This window comes from Gasterosteus aculeatus, chromosome 7 (genome assembly GCF_964276395.1).
Source record: "Gasterosteus aculeatus chromosome 7, fGasAcu3.hap1.1, whole genome shotgun sequence".
Lineage (NCBI taxonomy): Eukaryota > Metazoa > Chordata > Actinopteri > Perciformes > Gasterosteidae > Gasterosteus > Gasterosteus aculeatus.
Window position 1 is genome coordinate 28670448 of NC_135694.1, and position 24288 is coordinate 28694735.

The 24288-nt window shown below is 45.3% G+C and overlaps 3 protein-coding genes across 4 annotated transcripts; 2 read left to right on the forward strand and 1 right to left on the reverse strand.

Annotated features, from left to right (window-relative positions):
* The first annotated feature begins 7804 nt into the window (after window positions 1-7804).
* Window positions 7805-10050, forward strand: LOC120822803 (lathosterol oxidase). Its single transcript, XM_040182731.2, has 5 exons — window positions 7805-7939; window positions 8455-8673; window positions 8901-9033; window positions 9123-9223; window positions 9306-10050. The coding sequence occupies exons 2-5, from the start codon at window positions 8464-8466 to the stop codon at window positions 9747-9749; spliced, it is 888 nt and encodes a 295-aa protein (XP_040038665.2). The 5' UTR covers window positions 7805-7939; window positions 8455-8463; the 3' UTR covers window positions 9750-10050.
* plekhb1 (pleckstrin homology domain containing B1) lies at window positions 9708-12944 on the reverse strand. The gene is made up of 6 exons (XM_040182732.2): window positions 12731-12944; window positions 11536-11688; window positions 11310-11412; window positions 11104-11143; window positions 10929-11019; window positions 9708-10814 (listed from the first exon to the last, which is right to left on the reverse strand). Exons 1-6 carry the CDS (start codon window positions 12765-12767, stop codon window positions 10681-10683), a joined length of 558 nt encoding a protein of 185 aa, XP_040038666.1. The 5' UTR covers window positions 12768-12944; the 3' UTR covers window positions 9708-10680.
* A 1182-nt stretch (window positions 12945-14126) lies between these two features.
* LOC120822802 (tubulin-specific chaperone cofactor E-like protein) lies at window positions 14127-23534 on the forward strand. 2 transcript variants are annotated; one of them, XM_040182729.2, is made up of 8 exons: window positions 14127-14252; window positions 16695-16837; window positions 16951-17090; window positions 17181-17362; window positions 17680-17936; window positions 18033-18159; window positions 18255-18371; window positions 20921-23534. In XM_040182729.2, exons 2-8 carry the CDS (start codon window positions 16705-16707, stop codon window positions 21264-21266), a joined length of 1302 nt encoding a protein of 433 aa, XP_040038663.1. In that variant the 5' UTR covers window positions 14127-14252; window positions 16695-16704; the 3' UTR covers window positions 21267-23534. The 2 variants fall into 2 exon arrangements, with proteins under 2 accessions (XP_040038663.1, XP_077962967.1); XM_078106841.1 differs by having other exon boundaries at window positions 14145-14252; window positions 16951-17362.
* The last annotated feature ends 754 nt before the right edge of the window (window positions 23535-24288 follow it).

Sequence of the window (24288 nt, forward strand, 5' to 3'; positions counted from 1 at the left end):
ACGCCTCACGATTGCGTGACTGATTGTGTGTCTTACCCTCCTGCGGCTTTGATGAAGTGAATCTGCCGTGTTTCCCCAGACGTCAACTTTTAAGTCGCAGTGTTGTCACCATTGATAGAAAACATGTCTCTCAAAGCGGGACTCGAGATGCGATCTTCCAAAGTCCGCCCTTCCAGCGTCGAGCGGTCGCCGGCTCCGTCGCCCGTACTTCCTGGCAGCGACGACGCCGTGCTCCTCTTCTCGCACACATTCTCGGGCCGAGCTACTGGCCCGTGCAACCCGGTGCGACTGGCTCACGTTGCCAGAGCGACACACCGTCCACTCGTACCAAGAGCAGAGATGGAGTGAGTGAATCGCTCATCATCAGATGTGATCTCATTTGGTATCTGCTTCAAGCTCACCATCGCAGCCAGAAACACTAATGCCACAGATGATGGGGCAGCACTCAGCGCTCAGCAGTACAACAACAGGGTGTCCGGGGGTTGCGAGCTCACAAACATTGGCTTCTTTCTACAAAGATGGGGACACGCGCGATACCCTCCAGCTCCGCAGCTGCCTCCAGCATGTGCTGTTTTGCCAACTGCAACCCTGGGCAAGTTAATAAGATGGCGAGCAGACATTTTGTCAATATTTCTGTCTTGGCTCAGGGTGCGCTTGGTTGGCTGCTTACTGATTGAGTGAGGGTTTTTTTTTTAGCTATCGCGAGCAAGCAGTGGCAAACTTGGTGGGGGGGAGGGCTCGCTAATGCAAGGCAGTTCATTAGAATCCGGTCTAAAGTTGTATCAGGGGGAGGGCCGCTGCTAATCAGCGCCTGTTGTTAGTCCAGCGGCATGTAGAAAGGAGATGCCACGCTCCCCAGCTGTGATCTTTGCCGGGTAGTCAGTGCTCTGACTCTCCGGAGAACCCTCCAGAGAACTTGCTCGGAGACCCCGCTCGGAGTCTGCCGTGTGATTAACATACAGAGCATTATTCATGTCATGAATATACAAGGAGGCAATGAACAAATAAATACTGACATGCATCCAGGAGCTGATAAATATTAAATTGAGCACACATGGCTTCAGATTTTAGCATTTCACCATTTGAACATTCATGCTGTGAGGCCCCTCGCCAAGGTCTAATTTTCAGTTCAAACAGGTTGAGCAGCCCTGTGGGGAGACGAGGATTTCTTCACAAACATCGTATTTGGGCTTCTGTTAGGTGTCATGAATACTGGAATTCTGATTGCTGGAATAATCCTCAGAAGTTTGCTGTGTTTCAGACACTTCTCAGTTACTTCTCAAGTACCGAAAGGGAGCCTTTCATGTGATTCCAACGGAATAGCGAAATGGTGGTGAAATGCTGACAGGGCACAACTAAAGCCTGGACCCGGAACGACGCATCGATTGATTGATGGACACAACCAACTTCAAACTGGCACAATCACGGACAAACTGGGCCGTCTGGCGACCTTTGCATGTCGTGTGATGATCCATTAAGCCGATCACATAAAGGCTGCAAAGCTTCACGGGTGTCTACGTGCAGCTTCCAAGTGGCGAGGACATTATCACTGATTAAACTCGAGAGCTGCTGTCTGGACAACAACACGTATAGCTCGTGACAAAGAATCAAATCTGTCTCTCCCGACAGCAGAAGGACAAACAAGGGGCGGAGAACCAACGCGCCCAATACTGGACACCTTGTACAGTTCCCCTGCCAGATCCTAGAGACTGAACTGAGACACCTGCTCAAGCTGTAACCCTGAGGAGCCCTGTGGTGTTCAGGTTCTATAGAACCAGTACATGAGGTTTTACTGGTGACTGTATTTTCAACCAGGAGTTAGCAAAATCACTTTGTATGGAGTGGAGGTGCTGGCCCTTCATCAAGAGAACCAAGGTGGAGCAGGCTGACGGTTGCAGGTATCTGGAAAACATTTTGAATTAACTCTACAGTCCTGCATTTCAGTTAATCTCCACGGAAACTACCAAGGTTTTAAGAGGACACCTTTTAAGTCCCATCTCGTTGCTCGTCTCGTGCAACCAGGCAGACACGACGACGGGTCAAACCGCCATCGGACGTCGGACCAGAGCTCGTGAAGGCACAGTCTCAAAGTACGGAAGGTGTACGCTTGGATTCAGTCGACACGTGTGACGAAACCGAATCCTCTGCAGTGTGGAGAACACATGTTGAAGGAGAAAATGTTTCCTTTCAAGTTTACTGGAGAGGAAAGAAAAGTTGAGTCAGCATTTAATTGAGGCCAAGACAAGTTTTAACCAAAGTAGTTTTGAAAAAGCGAGTTAACGGAAAAGTTTACTTCAGACCACAATCCGGCTCTGATTCAAACTCCAGAGAGAAAGTAAAAGTCAGTAAGTATGTCTTGCGCTTGCCTAGGTGTCTTGTGTATGCATCACAGAGGTTATTAGCCCAAAGTCTGGGGTTGTTGCCTTTGAATCATTAAGTAAAGGGTGAGTGTTTGAAGCGCCTTGATATAATGATCCTTGGCAACTCGGAGAGTTCAAAGTAAATTGGCAAGGGTAAAAAAAAAAGGCTTTTCTGCTACTGAGCAAAATAGAGAAATCAGCCAGCTATGTTTAATAGAATTTTCCATCAGTGCTCAACCAGTCTCTCAAATGGGTTATCTAAGATAATGGCTGCACGGGTTCATTACCTCCTTGTCAAATTAAATTTCTTCTTCTCCTCAAGGGGGATTGGATGGTGATTACAGATCTAACCAAAAGAAGGCTCTAACTTTCACTGTGTAAAACTGGGGAAAGGCCACAAAGGCAGCAAAATTAGTCTATTTCATCCTCAGACGTTTGTCGTGTGCTGAGCCGTTCGCTTCGCACAGAGTTGCATCGAGGATCTTTGTTTGACTTTTTTCTTTATTTCTTTGTGTAGCTCTTGTTCCCCACAAGTGAGGGTCTTTTGTGAATATGGGGGGGATGTACAAGGCGACTATTGACTTAAATGAAAGACAATCAGCGGATGAGACATTGCTACACTATGGATGGATTCCTATTCCCTTTTTTTTGTTAATTTCTTTTTGAAAAAAGGAAAATTAAAATGTTAAATGGTACGTAGAGGAAACGCTTCACAGCCAACTGAAAATACATATTCAATATCCACACGTACTGGTTATAACAGTCTCACATCAATCGTGAACAATAGCCACTAACCCCCCACTTCCTTCCTTCCTTCATTCCTTCCTAACCTTTCCCGATTGCTCGGTTGGTTGGTTCTTCCTGCAGCTGATGGTCCTCTACAACATGTCTCGGCCCAAAACTGGCCTTCAACATTGGGGATGTGCAAAGCAAAGCAACAAGGCAGCTGGGAGCCAAAGGCATTTTCTCATGGCACTGTGTGAGGAAGACTTACATCAGACTCTCAGGGTGTGGAGGATCTGCAAATAGACGGCTTCAAAGCGCTGGAGATGCCACCTGTGTGATGAGTGAACTTTAATCTTCAAAGTGGAATGGGTGGAGCGTGTTGTGTCCAGAAGGCAATTTGCATTTTAATATTTTATTAGTTGTTTGATTCAGTGTGTGTGGACGCAAATCCTCGGCGCACTGAAGAGTTCACTGATAGTCTGCAAAGTATTTAAACCCACGGATGAATGCCGGCGGTGCCTTCAAGTTGTGGTTTACTTTGTTTAGTTTAGTTAAGTGTTGAAAACCCTCGTGACACAGTTTGCATGAATGCAGTTTTTTGTGAAGATGTTGCTAAACCTCTTATTGGTTATCTACAAAATGTCAGGTGGCTCCCCTGACGATCTTTCAGACGCATGTACAAAGTGGTGTACTGAGTATGCGTTGTAAAATATTGTGAATTTACCACATGCGAACATGTGCAGTGAATGTGTTTTCTGACCAGAAGAGGAGTAGTCCAACAGCAAGCCAAAGATCCGGCTATATTTCATGGCGATCGAGGTTTGGTGGTCTTGTTTTGAGGTGTGTTGGTCTTCTAGTTGACAGAAATGGCAAAATAATACACCTTATACTATTGTAAACTCTTACCTGACAACAGAAAATGGGCCTCTAATGGCGCTTTTTGTCACACGAATCCATTCATGGTGGAGGAAAATGCTCTTTGCAGTATTTATACGACATAACCTCATTTCAAAGTTAATTCTCATTTCATGAAATTTTATGAGACTGTTATTTATGAGCAGATGCAGCCCCACATTGACTAAACAACAGCAGCTGTGGGCTTTTTATATGCGCCATCTAACCCCAAAGAGGGGGTGAAGTGGTTCTCATGGCCGGCCCGCTTTATATGCAGGAGACTGGGGGATCGGGACAATCTTTTGACCGGGATGAGCACGAATCCGGGCCCATTTTTGTCAGCGAACACGGCATTATGTTGCGTACAATACTTGTGTGGGGAGCGGTGTGAAGTGTACAAGTTGGCACCGGATCTCCCACTCAGTGGTGCTGCTGAGAAAGCACTCTAATGAGTCAATGTGAAATATGTGGTAGTCAATGTGCACATCAGACGCTATCAATATGAAGCTGGGAGCTGCTGAAAAAGTCTGCCTGATTGATCGTTCATGGTCAAATGCGAGTCATAATTTGTGCATTTACTTACAGCCGTGTTTTCATTTTTCATAACTCGTTTCTGCCGGTTATGAGGACGCTGTGATGTGATTGCAAAGCTCTTGGAACGAGATGACGTCACCGCAAATGCGCCCACGGGATCGACGCCGATCGCAGAGGCTGTAAACAAACCAGCAGTTTAACACATTACTGATGCAGACAGAATCCACACAGGGCGTGCGGGCCTGGTGGTGGGTAGATCCAACACACACACACACACACACCTTCGTCCTGGAGACGCTGCTCGTGTCACGTCAGCCGTTATGGACCAACTAAGCAGTTTTGTTTCACAACACTCCTTAATCGAATGTATTTGACGAGCAGTGAGGGAGAATAATGTGTTGGATTCCATAATTGTCAGAAAGATCACACTTGTGTCCCGTCAACCCAGTGACGAGATAATCAGATCTGTGATTGTGTCAGAAGTTGAGCAGTCACTGTGTCTTCAGTTGTGACAAGTTTCCCTACTTTTTGATTACATTTCCCAAAGTGACACATCCAATGTTGTTGCCTACTGAGGAGATGATGAGCAGCAGGTTATCTCTGGCGCAGCGTGAGGGTTGCCTCTCTGCAGATATCCTGATTGGTTGCGGTGTGTCTGCACAAAGAGAGGAGGATGCCTTCACAGCCTGTTAGACAGTTCAACGTCTACTTGAAGTAGAGACTCTTTGAGTCGAGCTTCCACAAACAAAGAACAGAGTTTATTTTTTAGCATAAAGAATATTTAGCAGCAGTGTGGGATCAGCCGAAGCAGGTGATGCTTGTCCGTGAAATGTGTAATTATGTCTTAGATGCTTATTTCACCTTACACATTTCCTCTAATTAACCCACCCTTCCACAAAATGCCATTTCCAAACCACTACACTGCGTCATGGTTTGAGGAAACGTGACATGAGTACATGGAAAGGTTTAGTAGAAAACACCATCCTGACCTCCTGACTGTGCAGACATCCATAGACTGATATAAAATGTATTTTTGATACTTCAAAAGCAAATGTTATGATAAAAATAACTTTCCTTTGAAAGCCAATGCCTTTGGGTGGATGGAAAGGTACATTTAAGGAGACAGGGCTTCCTTATAAATCGTCGATGAACTTCTCATCGTTCTTAATTAGCAATAATAAATGAGTGGCAAAGGAGGTTTACTAATCACAGGGTGGTCTCACCCACATGGGAAAGACTCCCAACCCCACATTGCTCCGGGCGCTTTTGGCAGCAGCTTGCATGGTAGCTTGCGTGTGGCTGTGTTTGTGTGTTTATGTGACGCACTTTGGACTAAAGCGCAGTATTTATGCAGCTGTTTATTCTTCATATCCACGAGCTGAGACGAGCTGAGACGATCTGTGCGGCGTCGAGACACAAGCGTGGCCATGTGCTCCCCTCACATCACCACAAGTGGTGCGGTGGAAAAGAGCTTGATGCTTAAAAGGGCAGCGCAGAACATGAGCTTAATTGCTTGTGATGAATGTCAGCCCGGCGATAGATGGCGGCCTCTCCGGGGGGCACCGCCTCCACCCGATGGCGGCCTCCAACTGACGGCCTCCGTTCAGTTTTTGTGTTCTCGTGGCGAAAGCACAATTTTAATAGGTGACGGTCTTCACGCTGTGAATGAAAGTAGCCGCATTGCTGGACAGCAGAAGGAAAGGACGTGTTTATTTGTCATTTAAAACATGAGAGCAGTAACATATAGAAGGAATTGCTGCACTGAGACAAAAAAATCCGCTTTTTATTCGGATTTTGGATATTTAGACTAGAGATTGATAAAGGGTTAGGTTTGTTTGATTGGTAATGTTTCATAATGAATGAATAATAATCATTATAGAGACAATAATAAACAAAGTTAGAGAAAAATAAGTGAAATTATTACACTAACTTTTGTAACATTAGTCTTGTTTACATGCTAATGAGCTCTCCATCAAATACAAATGGACTTATATCCAAGAGTCTCAAGTTGCCCCTTGAAAAATCGGAATGCTGAAAAGCTTCTGATTGGGGCTCAACATTAACCGTGCACCAACGTGCATCAACATGCATGTCAAAGAGAAGCTCGGACAGCGACTTCATTCTGTGCTCAAGCAGCTATTACGCCTCTCCATCTTTACAGAGCAGATTGGGGTTTGCGGCTGCATCAACGCTCTGAATGTTAAATGCGGGTCCTTGAAGTCGGACACAATTTCTGAATGTGAAAAGAAGATCAACATGTTTTTAATTGCAGGGTTTTAGGTTCACGGAGGGCTATTTTATTGCGTCGGGGGGAGTTTTAGATAAAACGTTTGGCAGTCCCTCCCTCGTTGTGATATGAACAAATAATTAAAAAAGCTTCTGATTGGGGTTCAACATTGATGGACAGCTGCCTTCGGGGCAGAACAAAGAGTTTGAATATGAACGAATCCTTTTCCTGGTATTGGATCTGAGCAGAAATGTCATTATCTTTTCAATATTATAATCCTTATTGAAATAAATACAATTGTGCTGTTCGTGGAGGTCTATAGCCTTTCCTCTGTGGTAAGGTCCCGGTGACATTAATGCTGCCTAATAAAAGAGATTATAGTGTGTCTGAACTAGAATTCATTGAGGTTTTTAATGAGCAAACCTTCAGTGGTATCACGTTTAATATGCATGCATGACACAGTGGACATGTAGAATAGAGCGTATCCAAGGCTACGGTTAGTCCCTGTCCGACTTTAGAGCACTGGCGACCCCTTGTGTCAGGGTGGCTGTCTGTTCCACAGCAGAATGGAAGCAATTGGTCGTCTGAGCCATTAAACCTGAAAGCATTTTATTTTGTAGATGCAAATCACAGTACTGTAAGTCTAGTGGTTCACCTGCTGCCTGTTCCCCATTCAGAGATATTACAAACATAATTATGGCCTGGTTGATTTCCTAGAAGCCACGGGGATAAATGTAAGGCTTCACCTGGTGAGGAGTTTATTCTTAATATTTGGCATCTTTGAGTTGGAAAATAAGTTATAATAAAAATATTTGTTTGTATAGCATACAGTTAATGTAGAGTGGAAATATATAATATATAATTGGCTGGCCCTACGTTAGAATGCCAATGTTTAAACGTTATCTTCATTAATATAAGCACAGGTTTGTGTAACACGCTGGGGGCGTTTCTGCCTCTGCTCCAGCTGCGGCAGGACCCGGAAGTGGCAGCGGACCCGTTTCTGTAACACCATGAGCAGATCCCCCAACAGGCCAATCACAAATCACAACAACCCTGCCGTGATGGGAAAGCTGCCCGCTCATTGGATGCTCGCTGTGTGACGCGTGGGGCCGAGCGTCGCTGATTGGTTACTTCCTTACCTTTTAGCTTGGCACGCACACCTCCGCTTCTGTACTCGAATACGAGCAACCCACACAAGGTACGGTAGCGGACCGTTTTAATACGAAGACGGACATATTTACGTTGTATTCGTTTTATCTTTTGCTAATGCCACCGTGCAACGCGAGCCTTTTTAGTGTGAATGATTCCAGCGGAGTGCTCATGTTTAGCTTCCAGCCGTCGCACGTAACGTTCAGTCAGGAAGTTACGTAAAGTTAAATGTGATATCTCTATTAAAGTGTTAACGTAACGTTCACGTACTTTATTATCTGCATGCCATTTAGTGTGCTAAAAATATATACAGTGTTATTCATTGGCCGACGTGTTGGAAACTGTTTATAAATGTGTTTAGAAACAGTATAACAGTAGTATTAGTATAAACTAATTAGCTCAAAAACAAAAATCCTAATCTCAGTTGAAACACGTGCATTAATGAACACTTACATGTCAAAGGATTCGCACAAGAAATGACAGCAAACAACGGGGCTTCTGGGAAATGCAGTGCTGTTGGCACCCTCTTTCATAATTTGTGCCTCTTTCTCTCTCCCTCCACAGATTCGAACCATGGATCTGGTGCTGAATGTTGCCGACTCTTACGTCCTGTCCCCGTATGTGTACCCTGCGTCGTGGCCCGAGGACGGGGCCCTGCGGCAGATCCTCAGCCTGTTGGTGCTGACCAACCTCGGCGCTGCCGTCCTGTATCTGGGCCTTGGAGTCACCAACTACTTCCTCATCTTTGACCACAAGCTAATGAAACACCCACAATTCTTAGAGGTACGAATGTAGTCCTGTGTCTTCGTCTTATGGTGCGTGTGACCGCACCGCTGAACCCTGGCGTTAAATAAACATTAAACACAAAATCAACTGAATGAAAGGTCATTCTAGGAACTGGTTCAAGTTGTCTTGATGTCTGATCTTCTGTGTATCTGGGACACACTCAAGTATCTTTTATAGTCAAAACCATAAAACTGGCAAATCAATTTCTTTTTTTTTCTACTTAGAATCAAGTTCGCAGGGAGATTAAATATGCGATGTCCTCGCTTCCTCTGATCAGCATCCCCACAGTGGCGTTGTTTTTCGCCGAAGTCCGAGGATTCAGCAAGCTGTACGACAATGTCGACGACTCCCCGCTGGGTAAGTTGAAGCAGGGCCTCGCCGGCTCCCGCCTGTTCCTTCCACCTTGTTGTTTCTCCGTGGTGACTCGTCCTGTGTGGTTCTGTCAGGTTGGCCGGGGCTCCTCCTGAGTATGATCTCCTTCCTGCTCTTCACTGACATGTGCATCTACTGGATTCATCGCATCCTGCATCATAAGCTTATTTACAAGGTCAGTACCATTTTTTTTATTTTTCCTTTGTGACGATCTCATTTTGGCTCTGACCACCTCGCTGTGACCCCCCCCCCGACAGCTGTTCCACAAACCACACCACCTATGGAAGATCCCCTCCCCCTTCGCCAGCCACGCCTTCCACCCGGTAGACGGCTTCATGCAGGGACTCCCGTACCACATCTACCCCTTCCTCTTCCCCCTCCACAAGGTGCTCTACCTGGCCCTGTATGTGTTCGTCAACATCTGGACCATCTCCATCCACGACGGCGACTACCGCGTCCCCGACGCTCTGACCGGCGCCATCAACGGCTCGGCTCACCACACCGACCACCACCTGTTCTTCGACTACAACTACGGCCAGTACTTCACCCTGTGGGACCGCCTGGGAGGCTCCTACAGGCACCCGTCGGCTCTGCTGGGGAAGGGCCCCCATGATCTGATCCGGAAGCTCCAAGCGGAGGGAAAGTTGGGGGAAGGCAGAGCTGAAGGAAAAGTGAACGGAGCCGCACGCAAGGAGGAGTAACAGACTGGGAACGATGCATTTAAAGTGATGAAAGTGATCAATATATTTTTTATAAAGACTACGTGCTACACCCATGCTCCGCTAGGAAACTAATCACAGCACAATTTCAGTTCTTCTACTTGCCAAATGCGCTGTTGTGAGATTTTAGGCAGTAGTGGATAAGATGCGAGACGGTTTCGTCATTAGAGGCAAGATGTCAGATGTCCGTCCGATACTGACTCATAAGAGCTGGATGGAGAATCAATGACAGTTGGCTCATGGGATACCATTTATTTTAATAAATTAAAATTATTTACATGAATATGTAGTCTTGTTTTTTGTTCATATTCATACTTTTATTTGTGATACGTCTAAAAGAAATGGCCAAAATATGATTTTTTTTGTGGGAACAGCACAAATAAGATTTTTTTTCTTTTTCAATTCTGATATGGGACACTTTTACATGTGGTCCTAAATCAGTTACTCTCAGTTTCTTTGCAGTACAAAAGGGTCTGAATTGTCGCGTATTGACTGACCCCGAGATGTAATTGTCTTGACAAACCAGAGCAATGCAGTAAAAAAAAAGGTTTGTTGGACGTATGCAACCAAACAATGATCACCCTTCATAAATATATATTTACTACATCCCTTTATTTCCCACCACAGACTGCAGTTTTATCAAGCTATTAAGTGTAAAATCCATGCAACAGATTAAAGAATAGCCATATACAAAATCGACTGCCGGGCTTTGTAAGTGGATTCAGGGTGATGTGCAAGCAGGGAGAACATAAAATGAAATGGCAGACTTAGCATCTTCTAAAGTCTCATTTGCGAAAGTGCACATCAGGAAAAATAAACAAACCGATTAACCCAGAGAAGCAGGTTGTCACCGCGGACATGATCACTCCCTCTTTTGGGCCTCTCTCCCGCCGCCGCCACAGGAGCCATGGTTTCAGCAGAAGAAGAAGGGCATCCAGAGGAACGATCGCATGGCCGTCCCCGCTGCCATGCCCGCCAGCAATCCCAGCGCCAGATGCTCAAAGACTCCATCGAATGGGTCCCTCTGGACAACCACCTGGTGGGTTCCTCGGAGGACAAAAAAAAGGGACGACACATTTAAGGTAAACTTCTTTGCTGATCCACGTACAATACTTGTTGAGTCTGGGGTTGCTCATTTGGCAGCTTTTGTGTGTGAAATACCTGGTCCTGCTCCAGGTGTAATGTACACCGTATGGTAGTTGTTGATGGGGACCGCTTGGTAAGAGTCATCATATGGGTCGTACGTGAACAACTGCAGAAAGAAAACGGTTAGAAAACCCCTGCGGAGAGTGACAGATTACGTCTCGGCTCTTACAGACGACAGTGGATCACTCACAGGGTTTCTCCGGGTGTCTAGCAGAGTCAGTTTCCAGGCTCTGAGAAAAGAGATTAGCAGGAATTAAGCAGTAAAGAGCAGCCATTCAAACTAAAGTAAAAGTTCGGAAAGTAGATTTTGGATCTCAACGGGCCGATAAAATACCGGAATTGTATATTACTGGTAATGTGAGGCAGCGCAGACCAGCGGGTGTTGGGAGTACCTACATGGACTCATCCTCGCTGTTGGCACACAGGTTGACCGCTGAGCCGCTCGCGAGCTGAACCACGACGAGGTTCTCTCTGGGATTACTCTCTGGCGGGCTCACACCTGCAGCGCCAGAAACAAGTCGAAGAAATGATTCACCCAGACTTGAGCGTGTTGTCAGCATGTCTTCCGCATGGAAGATCATGCATTAAAACATTTTGTACTCTTAGAGACGGCGTTCTTCACCTCCACATTCCAGACCCGATCTCACGTCCACGCACGTGGTCTTCAGGCTGACGCGGTGCTCCAACTCTCGCCGGCTGTCACTCTTGTAGAAGCAAAGGCTCCCGTCGATCCAAAGGTCACACCAGTTTAACTTCCAGCGTTTTAGGACCGAAGCTGGATGGGAGGCGTCAGACATTGTAAGGGATGAGATTAGTAAGGATATGAAAGTGAGCAATCACTGAGCGCATGTTGAGAGTCAAGAAACAGTTGACGACTAAAGACATTTTATGACCTAACATATTGGGACAATTTTCCCAAACATTTTTTGACATATTACTTTTTGACTTTTTTTCTCATGACATTTGATGAACTAACATTTCTTTCTTTATTTCTTTATTTTTTTCAAAACAATTTCCTTTGTTTTCTTAATACAATCTTAACACTTTGTGACTTACTTTTCCATGATATTTGAAGACCTAACACATTTTTTTCAAATGTTTTTCAACATATTATTTTGTGACTCTTTCAAAACATTTTTTGACTTTTTTTTTAGAACTAACATGTTTTGAACTTTTTTTCAAAACATTTTTTGACCTGATATATTTTGACTTGTTGTGACATTTGTTGACCTAACCTATATTGCCTTTTTTATAGGCCTGAAATATTTTCACTCTCTTTTTTTTAAATGGTTTTGGGATTTGGGATTTTCTTTTCAAAACAGTTTTTATCTAATATTTGGAGATTTTTTATTTCATGACACTTTAAAATTTTCTTTCGAAACATTTTTTTTCCTTCTTTTTTCCAAACATTTTTTGATCTAACACACTTTGTCTTTTTTCACAAACATTTTTCAACCTGGTATCATTTTACTTTTTTTGCATAACATTTGTCAACATAACATAACAGCCTTTTTTTCAAAACATTTTTGGACTTTTTTCCACGACATGTTTAGACCTAACCTTGCTTTTTTCATTTGTCATTCATTTGATTTGTCCGTGTGGTAACAATAGATTGGAGGTATGGTGATGTGACTCCACCACGTACACCCTCTGAGGATAAAATCAATTATTTACGATGCTAAAAATCATTTTAGCTCTGCTAAAGAAAACATTTGAATTGTTATTATAACAGCCAAAGCTGTTGTTCTTCCCTTGATATCTGCCAAAGGATACATTAAAATACAACGTAAAAAGTTAAACATCAAGTCTCTACTCACTTTGCCTCCACAGCCAGCCTGACCTCAGGAGCGCCATGTGCCGCTGTCCCAGTTCTTATGATAAATTTGTAGATAATTCCCTATTGGCAAGAGGAAAAAAATGTTGGTCCTGAGGCAAAACTAAAAGATCCAGCAGCTGGTTAGGACTCCTCTGACTCTGTTCACGTTCCCTCCGTCCCCCAGACACTGAGATATAGGCAGATTATTCTGGACTAAGGTTGACTCACTGGATCATTCTGGATTAAGACAGTGTTTGGCCACTCCCCTTTTCCCTTCTCATCTTCAGACTGATTTGTTTTGTTGACTCTCATGTTGTGTGTTGAGCCTTGTTTATATTGATGAATACTTTAGCTACATGCTCGTGAACTAAACTCACGTTAGCCTTTTTCTCTTAATGTACGTACATGTATAGCATGCTTTTACTAGTAGATATCTGCACATAAATAACAACATGGGGATTAGCCTAATTGTCACCCGGTTCAGTTTGAAGATGGTGGCAGGGCGGTCTATGACACACTGGTGACATAATTTGCATCGCTCGGAGAGAAAACAATACGCTCCTTCAGCTAATTTTGTCTATAGAGTAATTTCTTATATCTTGTTTTTTGTCAGTAACAGGGTTAACTCAAGCGGATTTCCTTTGGTGGACGGTTCCCCACATGCATGGAGTTTGCTTCCCCCTCCTGAAGTAGGGAAACACACCCAGCACTGCCATCTGGTGGCAGCATGTGGTAGACCTTTCAGTTCTAACGTTTGATTGACATGGAGGAATGATACACTCCATCCATCCATCCATCCATTGTCAGACCGCTTATCCTGCACACAGGGTCGCGGGGGGGCTGGAGTCCATCCCAGCCAACTTCGGGCGATAGACAGGGTACACCCTGGGTGTACCCTGTCGCAGGGCAACACAGAGACACACAACCATTCACACTCACACAACTACGGGCAATTTAAAGTCCCCAATTAACCTGATCCCCAAAGCATGTCTTTGGACTGTGGGAGGAAGCCGGAGAACCCGGAGAGAACCGGTTTTGGGTTAAATGATAAAAACGGCTACTTTTTGTATTTTTTTTTATTGTCTTGAATTTCAGTTACTTTTAATCTATTTAATAAGGGACTCATATGCCAAATGTGATCATTTTGCCTGTGTAAACTAGACTCATTCCTTCATTGTATTTATATTTGATAAATTCCGAAAATGGAAAATTCAAGACTGTTTTTAACAAAAAGATTATTGTTGCCCTTGACCTACGTTACTTGCTACTTTAACAAATAATAGCAGTATACATTTCCCCCAAACTCTTCCCAGTTGTGTATATATAATTCAATACCGTCTCTTAGATGCTTGTATAATAATATGCATCAAGTTTCTGAAAAGAACAAAGTACGGTAAAGCAGACAAGAAAAACAGACAGACATTTAAACAACGTCACTTCCGGTCAGGTGGGCGTGTCTTAAACTGTCACCGAACAGGAGAATAACAAAAACAAACAGCACATCGAGGGGGTTGTCGGGGACGGTGAGTGCAATGGTCTCGAAATAAACCGTGTCAGTTGTACAAAATACAATATTAATAGTGACATGTGACGTTGGCTTGGCGGGTCGTCGTAAGGACTCGATGCAGAATAATGTCCAAACATTTCCAGAGGTGAAGGAAGCGACCATGACGCACTGCCGTTAGCTCGTGTCGATGCGAGAAACGGGAGAAATTAAGACCTCTAGTACGTTCAAAATGCCGACGATAAATTTCTCTTTTTGTTCATCCGCATTATGCACCAGCTTCAGTGTGGCCTCGGGTCTCGGTCGGAGCCCCCCCCCCCCCAACCCCCGTGACAAAAACAACTTGCCGTGTTCATCGCAGTTGACGAATGTTTTGCCGAACTACGTTGGAAAAACTTGCTAGTTAAGCTGTCCTCGCTTGCTAGTTTTATCATGTTAAAGATAAACTAACAGTCAATATTTTTTCTGAATCGTTGTGAGTCGACACTTTATTCGGCATCAATTGTTCACTAAAACGCTGTTCGTTACTTAATATAAAACTGTACATCTTTAAATTGGGTTAGTGTTGTTGCGGTTTAACCACACCGCTGGGGGCGGTAGTGAGTCGTGTTATGTAAAAATTAACTTGCTGCTTGTTTGGTATGCTTTCTATGTCAAATATAATATGGATAATAAGTCTACCCGGTGACCCGACAATGGAACTTTATGTGTGTAGGTTATATGTGCGGACGATTATATTCACATTATAATTATGAATATCACCCTACTCTGGCATATGTAAAGCTGTTCAAAACTCATATTTATAGTATATATTTATATTTGCATGATGAAATTAGCTCTTTTTGTTGTTGTTGTTCAGGGTCTCACTTCATCAAAGCTCTCATCGACATGTTCCCTCAGAGGAGATCTAATGTGAAGTTAAACAGGCTCTCCTTTGCTCTCCACCTCATCAGGGCCACGCATGAGGGAGTTGGTGAAACATGAAACTATCTATGACAGAAACATCAGAAGGAGTCCGGACGTCACGCTCGTTTTTAAGATGATCACATGATCAGACCCCACTGGTCTGAAACTGATAGGGCTGATCAGGGTTAAAGAGAGAGGGTGCGACATGGGTGCTGTGTGTGAACATATATCCAAATACAGCATGAAAAAAGTGCTATTACACTTTTAAAAAACTCTACCTCCCCTTCAGACAGCTGAAGCCGTAATGTTTCTCTCCTCAAAGCCATTTCCAGAAATCAAAAGGCATTTCCTTTTGCAGGACGTTCAAGTCTACATAAACTAACCCTTTAAGTTTATGTTTGCTAAATTGGAGGCAGTGTCGACATTACCCATGATACAGATGCGTGAGTTTTTACAACTGGGGCAGATGGGTGCAACAAGAATAACATATTTCACATTACAAAGTGTAGTGTGGTTGTCACTGCCTCTGTGCACCAAACACATAGTTGGGCTTCTGTTAGTCTGTTTAATGCCTAATCCATTATCCAAATGGCTGTCTGTTAATCCTCTACTCAGTTGGTCCCCAGAGGACGGCCCTCAGCAGGAGCAGGTGGTCGAGCTCCACTCGGAAGCACTTCCGTGTGAACCGCGCACCTGTTCCTGTCAGTGCTGCGTTGCCTCTGCTTCTGTGTAGGTCATCCTGCAACGTTGACGGGTTATTTTTAGACCTGCGTTTTCCTTTTCTAAAAACCCTAATTCAAAGGGAGCACATCTCTGGTTTTAACCGGCCCCGCTGCTACTTCTGTTTCCATTACGGCACGTCTGTTGAAAGGGCCCCGCTCATGAACATAAACAGCATCACTGTCAATTTCACCAGTTCTTAAACTAAGTCTTACATACATCGATTATGTCCTTTCGCTTTTGTTTTTTTCCTCTTTATAGGGCAAGTGAAATGGAAGAGACAAAAATGACTTGACTGTGTTGTTCTGCCCTGCAGGCACCACAGCATCTGTGTGTGATCCTTTACGTCATAGAACCCTGAGAGACAAAACAACAATTAAACAAACGAAAGACGGCTGCACGCAGACGCAACGAGTGTCTGTGCTACGTGTTACTGATACGAGGCAGGGGAATAGATCTAGTTCCAGCAAGGGACACATTCACCGAAGTCATCTTGATGGTAGAAGTAATAATCCTCCTCCTCCTCCTCCTCCCCTGTTGGGAGCCAATGCGAACGCCACGTTTCCCATTACGATACAACAAAGGATTTAAATCCATAACAGTAAACATGATTCATTACGTCATTACTTAACTAGAGCCTGAAGACAATCGAAGACAATCGCATACATTTTGTGGCCGATCAGAATGAAAATAAACAATTTGCTAAAATAAAAAAGTTGCTCGTGCCGACTCTCAATATCTGGATCTCCGGATGGTCGTGGAATGAAATGGGAAGCCTGGTGAAATCAACTGACCGCGTCCCTTTGCTTCCGTCTCTCCCGTGGACACTCCTCAGGGACGGCACCATGGAGTCGTCCTCTGATGAGGAGGAGGTGCGCACCTTCATCCAAGTCCTCAGCGAGAAATACAGCCCGGAGAACTTCCCTTACGGCCAGGGAGTCGTGGTTATGCCGAGCCCGCCAGGGTCCCCCGTCAAAGGTGAGTGACGAGCGGGTCGTTCGGGCCGAGATCACCTCGTGCACCGGTTGTGCAGCGAGTGAGCGCTGACATCGGCCACGACCTTTGCCCCGCTCACGATATTTTCTTTGCAGATCGCCTGTACTTGCCGAACATACTGGTCCTGAGTGACTCTGGAATCGGTAAAGCCGGCGAGAGGTCGGACATCGCAGCTTTCTGTGCCCATGTGGTGGAGCTGGACCTGTCCCACAATCAACTCAACGACTGGGCGGAGGTGGGTGTCCGTCTGAGACTTAAGAATCCTACAGAGAGACAGAAATCTTTTTTTTCTTTTTTTTTCTGTAAAATGCTTGTTGGTTTCCAGATCTGCGACATTGTTTCCAACATCCCAAACCTGGACTTCCTCAATCTGAGCATGAACCCGCTGAGTGGCATAGAGCTGGAGCCCAGCATGGCCGAGGTGTTCCCCAGGGTCCGACAACTTGTCCTCATTAACACGCACGTCAGCTGGGAAACGGTGCACAAACTCACACAGAATGCACCGGAGTAAGTGATGAAACATGGGCCGACACCAGATGAAAGTTCCCCCCAGTAACTTGTTGAAACCTGCGTAGCCCAGATCAAGGCCTTTTTTTTTCTTTTTTTTTAGCACGAAACAAGTGGGGGGCTGAGAACAGTCTGGAGTGATGGACTGACACAGTTTGGGTTTAGAATAGCAGATTCAAACACAAACCCTCAATGTAAGGAGGGAAGCATCGGCAGATTTAACAGAAACTGCGGATTAAGATGAAAGAGATGCAGATTTGCCCAGAAAAAGTTGTCGTGCGTCTCAACTTTGAAACCCCTTTTGCGTCCTCCTCCAGGCTGGAGGAGCTCTTCCTGTGCCTGAATGGCTACAACACCGTGTCCGAGTCCCAGACCTCCTGCCCGTCTCTCCGCCTGCTGCAGATCACAGACAACCAGCTGGAGGCGTGGGCGGAGGTGCGGAAGTTCGGGCAGATGTACCCGAGTCTGAGAACGCTGGTTCTGGCCAACAACAGCGTGGACTCTGTGGGCGACTCCCACGACGCGCTGCAGCAGCTCTTTCCCAACCTGCGCAGCATCAACCTCAACAACTCAGGTGCGTGAGAAGGGACGGCGGAGGCCGCGCACGTTTTCGTCCGCCCGCGTCCGCTGGCAGGGGGCCGTAAAAAGCGCGTGGTGTTGCGTCACACAGGGCTCAGTCGGTGGGAGGACATCGAGAGGCTGAACTTCTTCCCGAAGCTGGAGGAGGTCAAAGCGAAGGGGATTCCTTTGTTGGAGTCTTACACCACCCACGACAGACGCAGCCTGCTTCTGGCACAGTGAGTCTGAGCCCGCGGGGGCGCCCGTGAATACCCTCGTGACCCGATGCATGTTTTGTCATGACTAATCCCCGTGCTCACAAACGCCCCTGCAGGCTGCCATCTGTCAAGCGGCTGAACGGCAGTTTGGTGACAACCGGAGAGAGGGAGGACGCTGAGAGGCTCTTCATCCGTTACTACCAGGAAAACCCGCAGCAGCAACTTCCCGAGAGGTACTCGGACCCACCGCACACTTGTGTTACGCGCCCGCACGTGTTTGTCACTGCGCGAGGGGAATGTCAGCGATAGCGGATGCGTTTTTCTTTAGTTCGTCGCTCTTTTTCCATCATCGGTTAATTTCATCGGTTCTTTTTTAGGCTGAACTACTGCCAGAAATGGGCCTTTATTGAACTTGTGGGCCTTTAAGGTGTGACCATTATAGGCCTTATTTGTATTAAAATACTTGTACTATGTACTTGTATGGCACCTTCCATACAGTCAAGATTTGATAAAATAAACATTTAACATCTTGAAAGATTACAATGCAACTTTAAATTACAATAAAACTATGTAGAATAATGGAATGGAATGCAATCCAACATTTAAATAAAGTAATTAAATAAACATCAGCTTTGTCCACCATGTATGCTTACGCATTGAATTTAAAAATGGAATGTATATAAGAATAAAAGAATATTTTAACAACTATACAATTTCAATACATATTCAAACAGCAACTTGCAGTATGAGTCAAAAGTATAAAGACTACTTAAAAGGAAGTGTTAACATTTAAAGTGTAACTACTAACAATTTGTCCCCCTTTCTATGTTTTGAACAGACCTAAAATAGTCTTTATGCATTGAGTTGCTGCCATGTGGCGCTTTGATGCATTCGCCTTCAAGAGGCTGAATGTGTGTCTCCAAGTTTCCACTTGTAAGAACCTGTGAAGCCGTAACTATAGCAACAACCCACTCTTTGTCCTCAATACGTCCACGGGATGTGATATAATATTTGGAAAGCCTTCCCGGGTGGAGAAGGAGGGGGGGAGATGGATGGAGGCTGACAGCGGTCAAATAATTGCCAGTGCTCTTCACCAACTGCATTCCACTTAACCTCTGCAGAATGTTGGAGAGGGATTTGTGAAGGAAGGTGTAGTCTCTGACTGGGGGAAAGTAACCTTTGGGAGACAATGGCACCAGTCTCTCCCTGCTCAATGACTCCTTTGTGGGGGGAATTCTCTGATTGGGGAAAGTGATACACAAGGTAGCAGGTTGATTTTTCCTTTTCTTTTTCTTTCTTTTTTTTGGTACGTATTCACCGACTCTGTCACCCTCAAACCTCCGGTTGAGAGATTGATTTGTTTTCTGAGCTGCACTGGATCACACGGGGGGGGTTAAACCACGTCGCACATAATATGTTCTGCGTGGTTCCTGTTCTCCATGTTCACCAGCACACGTGTTCGTGGTCCCGGTTTGGAGCCAAGTTCACGCTGCAGGTCACCGATCACCGTGGCTGCACGTGGGTGCCGTGCGGGTGTCGGACACACTTGGTCAGCGGCGAACACTCCGATATCCCCTTACCCTTTGAGATGGCGCTGCCTGCGGCCTCGCTACCCGGAGAGATCAGAGCGCTGCGGCGCGGGTCGCAGCCTCTCTAGTGGACGAACCTGACACAGCCGGGCTTTGAGTAACCATAAACGCAGCTCACGCCACAAATCAGACAGGTAGAGGCTGATACACCTCAATAAGCTCTAGAGGATGTGCAGAGAATTGTAAATATGTGGTGGAGTGGTGTGGAAAACACAAATATAAAGAAGTAAAGGGGTTTGCTGCACAGAAAGGATTAGTCACAAGGAATTAAAAAAGAAGGGACTGGATTGAAAAAGAAATCAGAGTCAGAGTATCCAGTAGAATAAGTAGAGAGCGACTGAAAGGGACACTGGACCAGGAACAGTGGATATTGAGGGCCAGCGCTGCAGGAGAGAGGGGGCAATTAACATCTTATTTTCTTAAGCAGGTTATCTTTCAACCAGGAAACACCAAAAGAGATCTAAGAAGCGTCTGCATCCGCTCCTTATGTCTGCTACTTCACTGTCCATTATCGAAGAATGCTTGAAATGACACCAGGAGTGCTGACTTGTTATCACCTGCAGCGTTATTGGCTCCACCAAATGAAGCCTTCTTAGCTAAATGGCTTCTCTTAGAATAGCACTTTGTGCACTGTGACCTTAGGGGAGAATTCCCAGGGTGCACCACATGTTCTGGGCAGCGACGTGGGCCAGGGGATCGGCTTTGTCGGGGAGCTTTTGGGGAGGAGGGGGAAATTGCTTTGATTGGCCCAGCTGTTACAGTAGCTTTGAAAGCACAGGCCTTTTCTCTTGGATTTTATTTAATCGTACCTTATCTCAAAAACGCATTCCCCTGAGGGGGCTGAGAGCTTTCTCACGGCAAGCAAGAGGCAGAGACCTCGTTGTTTCTCTGCCTCTAAACACACACACACACACACACACACACACACACACACACAGGACCTGTTTTATTTAATCTGCAGGTAAAACAGCCTGATTGGAAATGCCCAGAATTCCGGGACAAATGTGCACACAAGACATCGGCACAGAATGACCGAGTGCAACGTCTCTGACTCGAGTCCAGGCATGCCGCTTGTTGCACAAAACAGGAAAGGAAAGAAGAAAGAAAATAATGTCGTGCATGGCCCTAAAATCCCACATACATCTAACTAAAAAGCGAAACCACTCCAGTGATCCGTCGTTCTCTCCTCCCAGGTACCACGTCCTTGTATCCAAGTATGGTGAATTGGCCCCGCTGGCGGAGGTGGACCTGAGGCCCCGGCGCACCACGGTGGACGTTCGCTGGGGCGACCGGGTGGAGGCCGTTGCCCTCCGCCTGGAGCAGACGGTGGGCGACCTCAAGAAGCACCTGCGGGCTCTGCTGCAGCTGCCCGCCAACGGCGTCCGGCTCTTCTACATCAACCGGGAGATGAGCTCGGTCGTGGGGCCCGAGGAGATGAGGTGCGGCAGCCGGGCCCTCCATTCCTACAGTATTAGAGACGGGGACGAGATCCTCGTTGTGCCCAAAGTCAAAAGTCGCTGCGGCTCCTCCAACGTGTGAGTCGAGGCGGCTTCAGGACTGTTGGACGAATACAAAAGACTCAAGCCTTATTCTTTTTTTCTTTTTTTTCATTGAAAGAAAAAGGTGAATTTGTTGGGCCTCGAATGTAGAGATGATTGCTGTCCACCACACTGAACATATCTATACTATTAGATTTGTCTTTTGGTTCATAGGAGCTCACATTTACAAAGCTTGTATCTTTAGAGTGGCACATTTCTGTGTTGCTTGAGGCAAGACTGCAGTTTAAATCTCAATTACTATGTTTATGATAAACCAAACATGATACCGAAATATCAAATAGAAACCATAATTACCACCTGAATGCACAATTTGCACATTCACCTGAACACAAAATCTATTTTATATATTTGCAGTCTCTCTATAATTAGATCTTAGATTTTATGATGGAAAACCTATAAGTAATTATTTGAAGAGTATGATTATAGACACATTCTGATGGAAATTATGTTTTTAAAATGCCATCGGCTGTGTGCTTACGACCTGCACTGCTCATTGTGCTCTCAAAATGCCTTGCCTGGATTTTCTGCATCATAATCAGCAGCTCTACGATGCTTTCACCCTGTTCTTACTTTCTTTTTGTTTTGTAGGAGTAGAAGAGTCTGAAGCTTCTTTATCGTGCACAGTGCAATTGTTTTGTTTCTGGGAGAGTGGGGTAGTTTAGGGTGTTATTTTAATAGATGTTTAGGGTGAAATTCAATCTCCTATAAAGCCCAAACGATAAATGCTAATTATGCAGCAGCCAAGTCGACCTGATGTATGTTTCATTTTGATTTGTATGATCATGAAGGGCTCAAAGAGGCTGAATTTCTCCTGGTCTTTATCAAGGCACACTGGATTTGTCGGCGTCAATGTTCTCTGCCAAGTAGCCTTTGGAAGTAGCACAAATAACTTCCCCCGCTTCTTCCCATCGCTGGGCTCCCTCTCTTTCCACGTGAGCCGCGATAGCGGTGAAATACCCTTGGATAAACCCGTGTGTTGTGGATACCGCGGTGGCCATCGGATGCTGCTGCTCAGTCGAGACGCCCCGGCAGAAAGACGAGACAAAGTCCTCGGTGAGGTCCGGGACGGAGGCAAGAAGGAGCACCGGCGCTCAAGTTACCGCCGGTCTTCTGGCCCCTCTTTGTGGGGGCGGCTGAGAAGCGTTGAGGCCCTGTGTGTGTGTGTGTGTGGTAACCACACACCAGCCGCTGTGTCACGGACACTTCCGCTGCACCTCGGTCAGGGCGGCTTCTCGGCCCTCACCCGGTCACCTCGTTCTCTCTCCTCCACGTCCGTCTTACGAACCCGACACTCCCGGCGTCTGCCATTTCACGGGACGGGGGGTCTTGGACCATTCCCGTGAGCGGGGGTTGTCTTCCGAATTGTTGATCAGAGAGTGGACAGCAAAAAGGGACGACTGCATTAATTCATCTTCTGACCTGAAACGTGTTCTACCTGAAACTGCCCACATGGGAATAGTGAACTGCCGCTCAGTCTGCAATCCCTGAATTTCCTAAATTTAAATAAGGTTCTTCTTCAACTGAATTGAGTAAATTTCCATTTTGCAGAATGAGTACAGTACGTGGGCGAGTGCAGCATCCCTCATGAAGGTGTTTCACGTGCTGCTGCCGTAGGGTGCTTTGGCAGCGGCCTCACAACGCTGATCTTCATCGCCAATCCCTTTTTTAAAGTAAATAACGTTGTCATGTGTTCAAATGTAATCTTGTAAAGTTTTTGATGAGATACTTGCATCATACAGCTGTTTGAAGGATGTGTCGTCACAGCAACGTGTGAGAAGGTATATTGGCTGACACGTCATTTCAGGTATGGGGATTGGTAGAAAATCTCTAGTGCGTATTTGGGAAAAAATGGGATGGGTATAAAAGGCTTTATTTTTTGGTGATTTGCACGAGATATTTGTTGATATTTTTTATTTAAATTGTATACGGAGATATTTTGCTTGTAATTTGTAATTGTGATGCTTTTAAAGTATGATCTGGTCTCCAGTCACCCTAACTTCTAATTCTAACTTCTAACTTCTTCTAGTAATTCCAAATACAGAGATTTAAAAGTTAGTTGCGTATCTACAATACAGCTTGCCTTGTCTTATTTTAAATGTATCATGTTTGCTTCCTGCTGTTTCTCAAATGTGTATCTACATATTTCTAAAGGTAAATTCCTGTTTCTTGAGATTATCCTGTCATATGTAACATGTAATGGAAACCATTTTACTTCTCTTTAAAAAATAAAGCTTATTCTTGTGCAAAATTTGTACAACATTTTACATATAGTTTATAGGTACTGTAGTAATCATGAACCATGACACGTTTTGATCAGGTTTCGGGGGATAAGAGGCACAAAATGGATCAAAACGAATCCTCTGGGGATCAGGAAGGTTGTCGCAACCCGGCCAGCAGTTGTCATGGTTTGTGTTCTACATGTTACCGACTGTTGTCAAGTCATGAATGAAAGACCAGAGCGTCGTGTTGCAGGCAGGATGTACACGCGCTCAACATACACAGCCCTGTCTATCAGGCTGATCTCTTGGCAGTGGAGAAGATGGCATTCTGCAGATCTTCTCTGGTTCTGGCAGGCAGCTTTTAGTGGAGCTGCTAAAAGTCCATTCCATACGTGTCAGGCGGTGTTGTGTTTCTGGGGCATTCCCTCTATTTTCCCCCCTTCCAGCAGCATGGCTCTAATCCTGTGTGGGATATCTGTGCCAACCACCCACCTCTCAACTCACAGTGACCAGCAGGAAACCCTTCGCACAGTTTGGGAGTCAAAGTGTTCTCCAAAGTTTGTCTGATCGTAACAACGACCTGAACATGGACTGATGGTTCAGAAATACAGGAGAACCTGCTTTACTTTGGTGACTGGTTTGGAATAATGAAAATCCCCAAATGACCTCAACAACTCAATGACAAACAACTACTGACATTTTTTCTTTAGTTGTTAAGGAGCTTAGCTGGGTTCTAGCTCCATCTTTAAAAATATAAGGAATTCCCATTTCCTCTGGCAAATT

Bases quoted from the DNA above. Each gene is read 5' to 3' on its own strand.
- LOC120822803 (XM_040182731.2), top strand. From the start codon at position 8,464: ATGGATCTGGTGCTGAATGTTGCCGACTCTTACGTCCTGTCCCCGTAT. The intron at 8,674-8,900 runs GTACGAATGTAG...TTTTCTACTTAG, and splicing joins AACACCCACAATTCTTAGAG to AATCAAGTTCGCAGGGAGAT. The intron at 9,224-9,305 runs GTCAGTACCATT...CCCCCCCGACAG, and splicing joins ATCATAAGCTTATTTACAAG to CTGTTCCACAAACCACACCA.
- plekhb1 (XM_040182732.2), bottom strand. From the start codon at position 12,767: ATGGCGCTCCTGAGGTCAGGCTGGCTGTGGAGGCAAA. The intron at 11,144-11,309 runs GTAGGTACTCCC...CTCTTTTCTCAG, and splicing joins AACAGCGAGGATGAGTCCAT to AGCCTGGAAACTGACTCTGC. The intron at 10,815-10,928 runs GTATTTCACACA...TTGTCCTCCGAG, and splicing joins TACACCTGGAGCAGGACCAG to GAACCCACCAGGTGGTTGTC.
- LOC120822802 (XM_078106841.1), top strand. From the start codon at position 16,705: ATGGAGTCGTCCTCTGATGAGGAGGAGGTGCGCACCTTCATCCAAGTC. The intron at 17,363-17,679 runs GTAAGTGATGAA...GTCCTCCTCCAG, and splicing joins CTCACACAGAATGCACCGGA to GCTGGAGGAGCTCTTCCTGT. The intron at 18,372-20,920 runs GTACTCGGACCC...CTCTCCTCCCAG, and splicing joins CAGCAGCAACTTCCCGAGAG to GTACCACGTCCTTGTATCCA.